Raw genomic sequence first — 14,541 nt, forward strand, 5'->3', positions numbered from 1 at the left:
TAAGTGGACAGTTGGACTAGATGATCTTAGAGATATTTTCCAACATTAATTATTCTGTGATTCTAAGAAAGTTAGTGGTCTCATCTGGCAGTTATTTAACCTCCATCCCTAAGCCGCTTCAATATACCTCAATTACAGCATTGGAAATGTAATTAAGAAATAATGTGTGTTGAAGGGAAGTATTACTAATCTTCCAGTTAAAACTACTATTAGAGTTTTTTGTTGTTGTTTTTGTTTTTTGAGGAGAAGAGGATGGAAGGCAGAATTCACAAGACAAAATTTACACCATTTTTTAAAGTTTTTTATCACCTACTTGGTGATATTACCTACTTGGTAAATTTTTATCACCTACTTGGTATTGACTAAAGGGAACAATGATCTTCCATACTAACACAGCTAAGTGGATTGACAAATGTAGTGTTCTTTCTGTGCGAGCAAGGGAAGCATTTATTCCTTTCATATAATCTACCACGTACAGTGGATTATTAAATTTTGGTTATAACTTGACCCTGTCCTGGGCCTCAGAGGAGATGTGGTCAACATACCCTACACAGGGTCCCGGGGAGAGATAGCAGAAGGTAGGAGCACAGGGAGCGTGTGTGCAAGCAGCGGGTGACTAGAGGCAAACAGAGATATGGCTGCTTGGAGGGAGTTGGTGTTTTTAATCTGGGAAACATTTGTTTCTGTACTATTCAGATTAAGCTTGCCTGCTTGCTGTAAGATGTGAACTACGACATGGGCTGTGTATGGGAAGGATGACTGATCTCAGCAGGCACACCGTGTCGTTTCTGACAGGGGCTTTCATGTGCTGACCGTTGGTCGCCTGTGTGTCTCACAGTGCATCTGGCATGCTTGGAATTCCCAGCTCATGCATTCACCGCAAAAAGCTTTCGCCCTTAAAGGGAAATTCCCAGCCTTCCTTTCGGTGGGTAAAGGCTGTGGAGCTCAAACGGAAATAAATACAGCACACAGCAGGGGGGGTTGAAATTCGATGATCATTGCGGTCCTTTTCAACCCAGGCCGTTCTATGAAGTACATAGACGCTCCCTGGTTTCCCACGTATTCCCTATCGGGATATGTTTTATTCTCGCGGACCACACGCCAGCCCTCGCCCCTGCTGCTTCTCCCGCAGCCAGGGCTGTCGGCCCGGCCGCGGCACTCGCAGACGGCGATCCCTACACAGGCTCCCGCCTGCCCGACCCGCGGCGCCCAGCAGGAGGAGCCGCCGTTCGCTCGCTCTGGGGCCGCGCACTCGCTCCTCCCCGGACCCCTCTCCCCGCCCGCAACGCGCCTGCGCCTTCGGCGGTGGAAGCGCCGGGGCGGCCGCGGTCGCCTTGGTGCGCGGGCGCTCGCGTAGGCAGGGGAAGCTCAGAGGAGTGGAACAGGAAATGGAGGCGGGCCGAGGCGACGGACTTGGCGCGCTCGGGGCTCTTCCTCCCCCTCCCTCTCCGTCTCGCGGCTCTGCGCGTGCGCAGGGGCGGCCGCGCGCGGCGCGTCGTAACGGCCGCCGAGCGGCGGTGATGCTGTGGGGCTGAGCGGCGGGCGGCGGAGGGCAGCGCGCCTGCGCGCCGGGTGGCCGCCGCCTCCGCAGCCCGGGCGAGACCGGATCCTCCGCCCCCGCTTCCCCGGCCCGCTCGCCGCCCGCGCTCGGGACGGCGAGGCGGATGAGGACGCGGCCGTCGGAGGTTTGTCCGGCGGGACGGCGGTATCCGAGCCGCTTCTCGTCTCTCAGGGTCCGGGCGGGGGGAGAGAAGGAACCGCGGGAAGCGGGAGGCCCGCGCGGCGGCCTGGCGCTCGCGAGCCTGGGCGCGGCTCCCCGCCGACCCTCGGCCGCTCTGGCCGGCGCTGCGGCCGCGGAGCCCGGGCGGGGAGGCGAGGCGAGGCGGGGCCGGGCCGAGAGGCGGGCGGCGGCCGGCCGTAGGGCCGCTCGTGGTGCGGCGGCACGGAGCGCCCTGCGCGCGGGGATAAATCGCTCCTGGGTGTCGCCGAGGGGAGCGCGGCTGTGGGGCTCCCGGCGCGGGGCGGGGGGCGCGTTCGGGGCTTCGCTGCCGCAGAGCTGCTCGGAAGGGCGGACGGCGCTGCAGGTGGCGTGCCCGAGCCCTGTGCCCGAGCCTCCTGCCCGTCCGCCTCGCCCCGTGCTCCGCACACGTACGGTGTCAGCACCTGCCGTGACCGTGGCCGGGCTCCGGCCGGCTGTGCGAGGATCTGGAGAGCCGAACGGGTCTTGGTGAAGTTTTACGGGCTGAATAGGGACCGAGTAGCGACTGTAAAAGAGCTGCGAAATCAGCCATCTGCGTGCCTCAGAATTTCCAGCGTTTGTTGTGATGAGCTATCTGCTGCTTCTGGAGCGACTTCTAACCGTGATGTAGGAACGGGTTTGCGTTGTGGTTGGCATCCGCGGCCTTAAGAGCTTTCCCTGCGAAGCTAAGGCTTGGCTTTGTGGTGGTAGCAGAGCTGTAAGATTGTGCTCTGGTGTGAGCCCAGCGAGGGCTGTGTCCACGTGAGTTCTCTGAAGAAGATGTGCGTTAGAAAACCTTCAGGTATGTCATCGACTCAGAACGCTTACCAGAAACTGAACAAGGGGGAGCAGGTAGTTCTTAATGTTTGATATTTCAGAATACTCAGGTGTGTAGAACTTGACTGAGATTACAGATGTCACGCGTCTTTCCAAATTATTTTTGTATGTGGAGTAAAAGGGGCCGGTTATACACGGTGCTGTGCAACCAGCGCCGTACAGAAACAGAGCAGAGCTGAGATTAGGATGTTGCTGCTTAGTGTTTTTGATTGAACTTTGGATGTGGTTGTAGTTTGGTTCCTTTTATAACACAGATATTTTGATATTGGTCATGTGATCGTGAAAGAGGCCATGATCCCAAAATGTCTCGTCCTTAATTCAGTAGCTGTTGCGTGTTGAGAATAAACTTTACATGGCTAAACAAGGTATCAGTTTTAAGTCTCTAGCCTTTCAGGAAGTAATTCATGGTTAGTTGAACTGCATTTGTTAGTAGAGTTAATATCTTAATGTACAGATGCTTGAGTTTGCAGTTAAGTAATCGCTGGGATATGGTGACATTCAGGGAATGATGTACTTAGCTGCTTGGAGTTTCAGTTCTTCAGAAAAACATAGCAGAGTTCAAAGGGGTTGGAAAAGAAACGAGATGTCAACACACTTCCATACCCTGGTGGTACATGGCTGGCCTTGCTGGAGGCACCTTGGCCCACTTATTTTCAAAGGTTAATTCTCTGAGACAGGCGAGGTCTTTCCACGAAACAGAAATGCCCTTGGGGATGGAAACTACCTGTGCTCAACGCAGAAGGCCAGTCGCCAAGTGAAGTTGCTGGTTTATCTCGTGTTAATTTTATTTCTGAGCAGGTATTTCCTTTAGTGCGTGACTTCCTTTAGGAGCAGAAAAACAGGAAAGAAACTGATGCTGAGGAGTGCATTGTGACCAGACGTGTTGTTAGTGTGGAGTCTGGCACTTCCAGGCTCTAGCTTCTCTCCAGTTCCAGACAGCTCACCTGCCTTGAACTTGTAAGTTGCTTCCCTGTGGTAATGTATGGAAAATAGTACAAGCTTCCAAGTGGGCAGCAGTTTTCAAGATTAAAAATGCTATAGAATAAATCAGTCCTTCGTTTTTGTGAGATTTCATGTTCTTGACTTACTAGAATCTCCTTGATGTCCTCAGGTTTCTGGACAACAGTGCTTTCAAAGATAACTTTGATAGCTTTAGAAAAGAGGAAAACATCTTGCCTCATCAATTACCTATTTCATTTTCGCTGCCAAGGATGCAAACTTGATACATTACTCAGGAATCCAGAGCTTCCAACGCCTCTTTTTTTTTCCTTTCTATCTTTGAGATCAGTTGGCTAGATGTATTGATTTAAATAATTGATTTTAATCATTTTTAGTACTCGTATTCCCTTTCGCCATTGGGATAATCATCTTGAAAACATCTTGAAAACACATTACTTTGTAACTCAGTGTACTGTTAATCCTAACCCAGTGTAGGTGCTTTGATACATAGTGCTTCCCTTGCTCACCCTGCACAATTGAGTGCTTGTGTAGTTTGGCTTACGGTTGTGCAGTCCTTAATTCTGACATTTCATTATGTTAAAAATAGTGAATGACTCACTTCATTAGACAGGTTTTTACTTGTGATTTATATGAAGCTGCGCTTAGATGAGAATTGGAATTTGATGGAAAGTCCACAAATATAGTATTGAAATCTTTTTATTAGTTAAATCTAAGTCAAGTAAGTTGACTGTTCAGGAAAGTAGGGTGCAGTACGTGTAAGGGCAAAAAGGATATACAGGCAATTTGGAGAAAATAGAGCAATTTTTTTAAGGAAGATTAAGCTAAAGTAGTTTAATTGAAGAATATTATATCTAGATAGCTCATTCTTTTTCCTGCTAGTGAGGCTGGAAATTAGTATTTTTTCCTACAATACAGATTGAACCGTAGGACAGCATTTGTACGTGTGTAGTGCAGGATGTGTCTGTTCATTAATCTTTGTCTGACCTCAGAAGAGAAACAGATTCCAGGAAAGGAATTAATAGCTTGTCCCATAACTCATTAACATCTGATGACTAACTCTTCAAATGGTCCAGCTCAGATTTGAAGTACGTGAACAAGTGTGAAAGCCACCTCATTACAATTGCTGAAGCAAAAAGAATAATTACTTTCACCCTCTTACCTGTCTGTTGCTCCGTGGTTCTGTCCAGCCTGATAGGGAGTTGGTCTGGCTCTCTGGCTAACAAAGTGCTGCAGTTTGCAGTCCAGTACTGCAGCAGCCTTCCAGAAGCCGCCTGCTGTCCTGCTTTAGCCAGCTCACTTCAGAGAATTTACCCAGCACAAAACGGTCACGTTGCTGAATTGAGGGGACCTTCTATTCTGCCATCTTCAGTTCAGGGCAGTATGCCAACTTTAACTGTAAATCTTTGCATCTGTAAGTCAGGAGTGCCTATCTGTGTAGCTGCTGGAACCACAGGATGATAGTTGTGCAGACATCCTGTCACGCTGATAACATCAGTGTGACCATTTTTTCAGTTAGCTGTGATTTATGAGCTGTGTGCCAACCAAGCTCAGTGCAGTGATAGAGGCAGAAGGCTGGGACTTGGGAGGACGGAGCCTCTTACAAGTTTTCCTTTGGATGTGCTGATTCTTGTTGCAGTGTCTCAATTTCTTAACCTTTGAAGTGAATTCATCTCTCACAACCATCTTGAACTCTTCAGACCTGGGTAGTCTGGGATATTTTGAACAAATTCACTTCACTTGGGCAAACGAATACTGAAGTAGCGATCGCTTTAGAACAGAGATTCAGAGTAAGGACATGGAGACTTTAAACTGGAAGAGGGTCGATTTAGACTAGATATTGGGAAGAAATTCTTTACTGTGAGGTGGTCAGATGGAAGGCTCCTCAGAGAGGCTGTGGATGCCCCTCCCTGGAGGTGTTCGAGGCCAGGCTGGATGGGGCTGTGAGCAGCCTGCTGTAGAGCCTATAGCAGGGAGTTGGAACTAAATGATCTTAAAGGTCTCTTCCAACCCAAACTATTCTGTGATTCTTTAGACCCTGGGTGAGTTGCTCTCCTGAGAGCTTGATACGGTTCCGCTAGGAGGGAGTGGGATATGACCTTGTGCCACACACAGACATTTGTTCTTTAGCCAATGGTTATCTCTAGCAGCAAGAACTCAGCATGGATGGAGAAACTGGGAGTGAAGTATGCAGTGTGCTTTATGAACAGAACCCCCAGTGCACATCATGGGAGAGAGTGCCGGGTCAGCTGGAAACCAGCGTCCGGCTTTGTGAATTTACAGTCTAAAGGTGATTCAGATCACATATGTGTTCTGCAACGAGACTCCTGCCATCTCCTCAATCTTCTCTGCCACTGAGGGTCATGCTCAAATGTTCTAGCTATTTATAGTAATTAATTTCACAGTTTCATCTTGTCTTCTGTTGAACAGGTCTGCTTTTTCAGTCATAACTGTCAGCTGCACTGCCAAAAATGTATTTAGTCTTACTGGGTGGTGTACATCAACTTGTTCATGGGATCCAAGGATGGGTTCTGTTACATGACGACTGAAACAGCACACGTTGAAGTTGTGTTCTTTCCCTTGCTTGTCCTGAAGGTTTGTTATTTAAAATCACATAGAACAGGAAGCTTTTAGAGATGACTTTCTTTGAGTAAAGCCCAGCAGTACTGATGTTCTGCCTGAGCACAGCTTAATGCCCCAGTCTGTACTGCTGAGACTTTACTCCTAAGCCAGGAAAAACAATGCTGCAGAGACCCCGGATCCCAGCAGGGCCCTGAGCTATTTATTTCTGTGGGCCTGACACGTTTAGGAAGTCTGTGTGTCTCTGTAGCCATTTAGAGTTCAGTGCAGAATCTGTCAATGGATTAGGTTGCACGTTTAGCTATTATCACATAACCAGGGTAGTGGTCAGTAATGTACAGATGGAGTGCTTGGAAACTTGGTGAAAAGAAGCCACGACTTGAGGCAAAAAGTCATCGCTTTAGATAAGCAAATTCCGTGATATGCATCTGCTTTAGTGACCTCAGCATTGAACTGCACTTGCAAATTTAAGATTTGAAGTAAAGAATTCACGATGATACCAGTTATTTCATCAGAAATTAATCACTCCTTCCATTTCCTCCAAATATTAACCCCTTTTCTACTTTTTTTTAATTAACTGTTTTCATTGGGACAAACAGTGAATATTGGTTTTCATTATTTTGACTTTTCTGGTTAAATAACAAACGATACCTAAAAGTTAGAGATTCCTGTTTGTGTACATTTGCTAAGGGGAGGGAAAAAAAAGATCTACATTAAATTTGTAGTAATTGAAGTGGCTTTAATTACCTGTCAGACTGCTGTCTTCGAGTGGTGTTACAGGCAGGGCTCTGTTGGAGCAGCAGACCTCTGGTACAGCTGGCAGGTATTCACCTTACACTACATCTCAACATCTGGGATGGAAGTTGAAGTGTGCCATTTCAAGTAAGGTGTTATTTCATGTGTTGTTCATGAACTGCCATGAAAGTGATGGCATTACCAGGTGTTAGATAACTGTGTTACTGGTTGTGCCTCAGTTTGGGAATGTAGAAGAACAGTGCAGTATTAAATGAATGTGGAGGTATATATGTGATAGATAGGGTACTCTGGGGTCCTCTGTGGTAATATTTCACTGTCACAGCTCTCCCATCCTTATTGCATGTCTGTCTTCAGGTGGAAGGCAAAAGGAGGAAAAAAAAAATTAAAAAATCGACCTCTTTTTAAGAGAAACAGAAATGTTCAAACAGGAAAGCAGACCTTGGTAGCCTGTGGTCATTATCTTATAACTGCTCCAACTTTTTTTGACCTCTGCATCCCTTTGCTCCCATTCTCTCCTTGTTTTTCTTTCCTCCTGCTAGCAGTGTCACACTTACCTGTTTGTTTGGAAGTTACGCAGGAGGAGAAAAAAATAAGTGGATCATTAATGCACAAAGCCCTTCTGCACAAGGGTGATGAATCAAATAAATATTGGGAATATGGTTGTTTGGTTTTTAAATCCTTAGTTCTGTTTCTTGTTCTGTGGTAGAATGTCAAAGGTGATAGGTGGAAAAAGTTAACTGGTGGATTTTGATGTTGAGAGTTCAATTGGGAAGCAATGGGATGCTGAAGAAATGGCGTTTGTATTCTTAGCAGGCCTGGTGCCAATAAGCTCTGAGTAACACAAATGTACCAACACACAAAATAGCCACATCTTTTTCATTGCACGTAAAGCAGCTGCCTTAGCTGTGCTGCAGGGGAACACCCAGGCAGAGTTGGTGGGAAAACCGGGTGATTCTTGCAAGAGGATTAGTTTTCCTGAGCCTTGTTTTAGCTCTCTAGCCTTAAAAGCTGTGCTGACAAAAGAAAGTATCTTAATTTATGGGTTGAGATCTTGAGAATTCATATACAAGCTCTCCTGCTTTTCTCTCTGTATTTTTGTTGAGTTTCCTTTCTGTTTTCATGCAAGCAATATGCACAAACTAGAAATCAGTCTGTCAGACAATTAATTTTAATGGGTAGCTATAAAAAGGAAATGGAAAAGTGCTTGTGTGTAAATCAATTTTATTTTCCTGCTTTCAGTCCCTCAAGTGCAGCCACTGATCACGAGATGTTACCACAGAACCTACCTCAGACTTCGCTTTTGCCGATTCGTTTCCTGCATCGTTACAATCTCTCCAGGAGCTCTGCAGACACTCTTAAAAGTCTCTGAACATATTGTGCCATCGTCAAAGAATGATGACCTAACGTAGGTCAAAGTCTGGAGCGTTGATCCAGCTGGCAAAGATAACGCTGCCTTTTTGTTTGATCGGTATCACTTCTGAACTTACTTCAGAAACGTTCAGCTGACCTTGATCTGGCAAAAAGATCCTCACTTTTCACTCTGGTCCTGGAAATATTAATGGAATACAGTCATGTCTACCCAGGACGAGAGGCAGATAAATAGCGAATATGCTGTGTCCTTGCTGGAGCAGTTAAAATTCTTTTATGAACAGCAGTTGCTAACTGACATAGTACTGATTGCTGAGGGTACAGAATTTCCCTGCCATAAGATGGTTCTTGCAACGTGCAGCTCATACTTCAGGTAAGTATTCAAAACAGGGCTCCTTAACTGAAGAGAATCTGAGGTATCTGCTTCTGTGTGTAGTTTAATTGAGTAACAAATAACGTGCTGCAGAATGTTAGAGAGTGAGGTGAGAAAGTTTAAAAAAAAATTAAGTATATATATTTATATAACTCGCTGACATCAGAAGAGTAATTTTCCAGCATCTTGTGACTTATTTTGGAGTTCTCTACAGGAAGTGAAAGGAAAATCACATTTGCAATGGTAGTATTCTTTAGGGAGTTGATTTAAATCTTAATGAACTTCTTACTCTTCATACTTAAACATGTTGTTCCCCAAGATGAGGTGACTACAGGTCGTTGAGACTTGGCTATAGGAGTTTCATTGCCACATTCGTCTGTATTTTCTTAGCAGAAGTCTGCTGAAAGGAGGGAGTGCTGTGCAAGCTCCTGGCTTCCTTTTCTAAATCATTTGGTTTTTTTTCCCCTCTGCTCAGCAGTGAAGCCTGAGAGTCATGCAGTAGTGTAGCTTTTAATTTGGGAAGCTATTCCAGGATTAATTATTTTCACAAATTTTTGTCCCAGCTATTGTTTGTGTTCATTTTTCTTCATTTCAGATGAATCTGGTACAATTTTTAGCAGCGAGCATTTTGTAATCACTAGATAATGATTATTGCTGTTGGCAGATGACATGGTTCCAACTGTCTATAAAATCACAGCCATTGGAAGAGTGGCCAGACTTAGTGTGGGTGGCTCTAATCATAAGGTTGGAAAGCTGTCACGAGTCCATGCAGTGTGAAGCATTAGAATATGCAGTCAGATCTCTTATTCGTACGTGTGTTTATTATTTATGGAATGAGGTTTTGGCACTGGTTGAAAGAAGTATCAGGCTCGTGGTTTTGTCTTATTCTGTTTTTTTTTTCCTCTGCTTTGGTTTACAAAAAGATGTTCAGTTTCCTAAATTTAGCCTTGTTATGAAAAATTGATAGTCCTGAAGGAGGCTGTGGGGAGAGGGGGAAGACCCGAAAGGCATCTCTTAGTGGTTCTGCCATCCTGTGTGCAGCAAGCTTACCTTCCAGCTTTGTGCTCAGCACTGCTAGGACTGCACAGCTTTGGCACGTGCTGTATGTAGGCGTGCTCTGGAGCCAGGTTCTGTAACAGCTGCCCCCTTAGTTTCTGTGATGAGCAGCCTCTTCGGTATTCTTTAAGCATCTTGCTTACCTTTAAAAAGCTGCCTGGCAAGTTGAGATGCTCACATGGCCAGTGATTCCACCTAAAACAAAAGCTTGCCCAAGTTAAGGAGCTTAGAAGAGGACAGAGATTGAGTTGGGGCAGGAGGAGGGCAGTGGGTGCTGTCTTTGTGCCAGGTACTGCTGAAATGGCTTTGCCTGGGGAGTGCATCTCCGTGCTGCGTTCACCTCTGCAGCTGCAGGCAGAGCTACAGGGTGCACCACTGTTCCTCCAGACTCCTCTCAGATCTGGTTTCCTTGCAAGTTCAAAATATAAAGAAACCGAAGCTGAATTTATCATATAACTATTAATAACTGCCTTTGTGCTTTTTGGGAAGGTGCAAGAGATACTTGAAGGATCTTTTTTTCCTGCCCTTGATTAATTTTTTGTCTACAAACTTGAATTTACTGTGTGAATGGTACATAAAAGCTTCACAGAATGCTAGTGCTTGCTCCTTTCCCTGAGCTTTCTCTTCCTCTCAGAGGAGCATGCTTTTGGTACGACTTACGTTTATGCAATGGACTGAGCTGTTTCTTTTCATTTTAGAATCTAAAATCACTGTTATCTTTAAGCAGCATGTGCTGGAGTGTGTTTCTTTCCTCTTTTCAGTTAGTGGAGAAAGTTTGAAATTCCGATCATTAGTTCTCTGCCTATTGACACAAATTAGTTTGCATATATAGATAGTTAGATATGAAATAATTCTACAGAAGGCACTGATGGTACTTTTCAAATGTTCAGTACGAGTGCTTTAATACTGGATGGTAGCCTGAGGAAAAATACTAAATATCTGTAAACAGGCAACCAAAAAAACCTGTTTACCTTTTAGAGTGTAATCGCTGAAGACTTACAAAGTGACTGTTTACTGATGGTTCTTGTCTTAATGTGTGTGTTTTTCTTCAGAGCTATGTTCATGAGTGGGCTAAGTGAAAGCAAACAAACACACGTGCACCTGAGGAATGTGGATGCAGCCACTTTACAAATTATAATAACGTACGCATACACGGGTAACTTGGCAATAAGTGACAGCACAGTAGAACAGCTTTATGAAACTGCCTGCTTCTTACAGGTAGGAGAGTTTTACTTTGAGTATGAAGTAACTGCTTTGATTTCGGAACTGTTTCTTCTTTGACTTGTTAGGTCTAGAAGCTTCAGAATACTCTTGTTCAATTTACTTAGCACAGACAGCAGTTGCCTGCCAGATATGTTTCCTGTACACATCCCTCCTTGCTTTATTGGCCCTCTGGAGGGTGGAAGCAGAACAGCGTGCTTGCAGCACTTGGCTAATTACTTTCTCAAACAGCCATCGTAATGTAACATACAAAATCTGCATGAATCCGTTGAGTCACTGCTGTGTTTTTGTGTACATTATGTTATTCCAGGCCTAAGCTCTGCTGTTTAGCCCAAAACACAAATACTTTCACCTGCTGATGAAAAGCGAAAGAACAGACTGTGGCAATGCTGAATTATTTTCTTTTTGCATTACAGGTAGATGATGTGTTACAACGGTGTAGAGAGTACTTAATCAAAAAGATTAATGCAGAAAATTGTGTGCGCCTGTTAAGTTTTGCTGATCTCTTCAGCTGTGAAGAGTTAAAACAGAGTGCTAAGAGAATGGTGGAGCACAAGTTCACAGCTGTGTACCACCAGGAGGCTTTCATGCAGCTGTCACATGATCTACTGATCGATATTTTAAGCAGTGACAATTTGAATGTGGAGAAGGAGGAGACAGTTCGTGAAGCTGCTATGCTATGGCTGGAGTACAACACAGAATCACGGTCACAGTATTTGTCCTCTGTTCTTAGCCAAATCCGAATCGATGCACTTTCAGAAGTAACACAGAGAGCCTGGTTTCAAGGCTTACCGCCCAACGATAAGTCTGTGGTGGTACAAGGACTGTACAAATCTATGCCCAAGTTTTTCAAGCCCAGGCTTGGTATGACAAAAGAGGAGATGATGATATTCATTGAAGCTGCTGCTGAAAACCCCGGTAGTCTTTATTCTTCTGTCTGTTACAGCCCACAGGCAGAGAAAGTTTACAAGCTCTGCAACCCTCCTGCTGACTTGCATAAGGTTGGAACACTTGTAACTCCTGATAATGATATCTATATAGCAGGGGGGCAAGTTCCTCTGAAAAATGCAAAAACCAATCACAGTAAAAGCAGCAAGCTCCAGGCTGCCTTCAGAACTGTGAATTGCTTTTACTGGTTTGATGCACAGCAAAACACTTGGTTTCCAAAGACACCGATGCTCTTTGTTCGTATCAAGCCATCCCTGGTCTGCTGTGAAGGATACATCTATGCAATTGGAGGCGACAGCGTCGGCGGAGAGCTCAACAGGAGAACTGTCGAAAGATACGACACTGAGAAAGACGAGTGGACCATGGTAAGCCCGCTGCCTTGTGCGTGGCAGTGGAGCACGGCGGTAGCAGTTCACAACTGCATTTATGTCATGGCACACAACTTGATGTACTGTTACTTTCCCAGGTCAGATGCCTGGGTAGAAATGGCTATGCGACAAACAAGCAGATGTTTTGCTTCAGCTGCCGCTTTTGGAGATAAAATATTCTACATCGGAGGACTCCACATTGCCAGCAACTCTGGTATAAGACTCCCAAGCAGTACTGTAGATGGGTCTTCCGTAACTGTGGAAATCTACGACGTGAATAAAAACGAATGGAGGATGGCGGCTAATATCCCTGCCAAGCGCTATTCTGACCCGTGCGTGAGAGCTGTTGTCATCTCCAACTCTCTGTGTGTCTTCATACGAGAAACCCACATGAATGAGAGAGCGAGGTATGCCACCTATCAGTACGATCTGGAACTCGATCGCTGGTTTCTAAGACAGCACATATCGGAACGTGTGTTGTGGGACTTGGGCAAGGACTTTCGGTGCACTGTAGGAAAGCTGTATCCATCTTGCCTTGAAGAGTCCCCATGGAAACCTCCAACGTATCTCTTCTCACCAGATGGAGCGGATGAATTTGAGCTGGATGGGGAGATGGTTACCTTACCACCTGTATAGCTCCCAAATTAGACTGCACAATCGAGTCAGTGTACAGTTACCTTGAAATAAATGATTGTGAGAGGTCTGGAAAGAAAAATGTCCAATCGGTCCTTCATGAGTTGTATTTTTATGCCCTACCAAATACTTGCAGCAGTTCAGTATGAATCGATGAAATAAGCTGGTATGCTTCCATAATCTGAAATAATATTATCTGATAATTGAGAAACATATATGTATATCATGATCTTAGTCATCTGGCTTGTCTAAAGAATTAATTTCTAGTTCTATAAAGTCTGTTTCAGGAAAAATAGCTTCAGAAAAAAAAAAAGTATTTACTGTTTCTAGGATGATGTCACAACTCTTCTGAAAGTACCTTCCAGTTACATTTGAACTACTTCTGGGTGTTCTAATCAAGTCCTAGTTATATAATTGTCAGTGTGGCCTAATTAAGGGATTGTGCTGCACTTAATACTAGTATCCATGTTGGTATAGTAATGCCATTTAAAAACAAACAAAAACAAATCCCATGGATCTACCTGCAGTAGGAAGGGTAGATCTTCCATTGTATTGTAATGTGCAGGGCAAGATGACTGCAGGTTCAGTCAAGCTGTACTATTAGGTGCATGTACTCTATTTTCACAAACTTAAACCTGTCTGTTTAGAATACAGGTCTTCCAAGCAGCTGGTAGTTTACCAGGTGTGGACTTAAGTTGCTGGGCTTGCAATAGGAATTGTCAGCCCTCATAGTGCGGGTCTTTGTGGAGCTTTAATCAGTGAATGCCTCCACATTCTGTATTACAGTAACATTGGCTCATGTATATTACTTCCTGCTGCTGATGTATTTTTCCATTGTAAAACAAAGTTTTAGTGTGGATTAACCAGGTCTTTATTTTCTGTTAATTTAATAACAAGCATTACTGTAGTGTGATTGTGTATAGATATCCCTTAGCTATCAGGTTTTTTACTTCGGGGGGGATGGGGGAAGCAACCAGTTCAGGAATATCCTGTACTCTGTGTGCAGGAGAGCAGATGACTCGTGCTGCTCTGGCATTAATCCCAGGAACCACTAGCAGTAGCGGGGCACCGCCAGCCTAACATGAACACAGGTGCTTCATGACAAACCTTACTAGCATGTTCAGTTGCATCATGTTCTGGCACTGTATTTTGAATGACATTAATTTATTAAAAAAGACTGAATCCAACTGAGTTTGGGTGTGCTTTCTGCTTGAAGTTGACACAGTTATGCCCTCTCCCTCACCCTCAAATAGTATCTCTTAATTTATTGAAAGCTATTTCAAATAGTTAAGCTATGGAAAACTTGGAGCCATCACTATTGACCTGCATACCTAATTTCCAGCACTACATAGAACTTGAAACTCCCACTAAGACTTCTGTAAACTGACACATCTCCAGTCATGGTATTTTGTGGAACGTAAGGATTTACAGGACAACTAACGATGGCTAGTGAAGAGAAAGAGGCAAACTACTAACTTTAAGGAAGGTGACAAATAACATGTTGGCATTTACTGCTTCATCAGCTCTTCTGCTGCCTGAATTGCTTAGGTGAGAAGGAGGAATGACTTGTGCTCCTGCTGATAGTGCGTTACTGTAACCTGGAGCACCAGTTACGGGTTGGTCCAATGGTGCGCAAGTTAGAAGAACAGTGTTGCTGTTTTGTAATGTTTGGAGAACCACAGACCTCTGGCAAAAACGGTGGTGGT

The 14,541-nt window shown here is 44.8% G+C and overlaps 1 protein-coding gene across 3 annotated transcripts; it reads left to right on the top strand.

Annotated features, from left to right (window-relative positions):
- Window positions 1-1,486: 1,486 nt before the first annotated feature.
- KBTBD2 (kelch repeat and BTB domain containing 2) lies at window positions 1,487-14,022 on the top strand. 3 transcript variants are annotated; one of them, XM_085226634.1, is made up of 5 exons: window positions 1,551-1,685; window positions 3,374-3,532; window positions 8,108-8,609; window positions 10,718-10,883; window positions 11,303-14,022. In XM_085226634.1, exons 3-5 carry the CDS (start codon window positions 8,440-8,442, stop codon window positions 12,836-12,838), a joined length of 1,872 nt encoding a protein of 623 aa, XP_085082760.1. In that variant the 5' UTR covers window positions 1,551-1,685; window positions 3,374-3,532; window positions 8,108-8,439; the 3' UTR covers window positions 12,839-14,022. The 3 variants fall into 3 exon arrangements, with proteins under 3 accessions (XP_085082758.1, XP_085082759.1, XP_085082760.1); XM_085226632.1 differs by having other exon boundaries at window positions 1,487-3,532; XM_085226633.1 differs by lacking the exon at window positions 3,374-3,532 and having other exon boundaries at window positions 1,544-1,685.
- Window positions 14,023-14,541: the final 519 nt, after the last annotated feature.

This window comes from Meleagris gallopavo, chromosome 6, assembly GCF_905368555.1.
Source record: "Meleagris gallopavo chromosome 6, MGAL_WU_HG_1.1, whole genome shotgun sequence".
Lineage (NCBI taxonomy): Eukaryota > Metazoa > Chordata > Aves > Galliformes > Phasianidae > Meleagris > Meleagris gallopavo.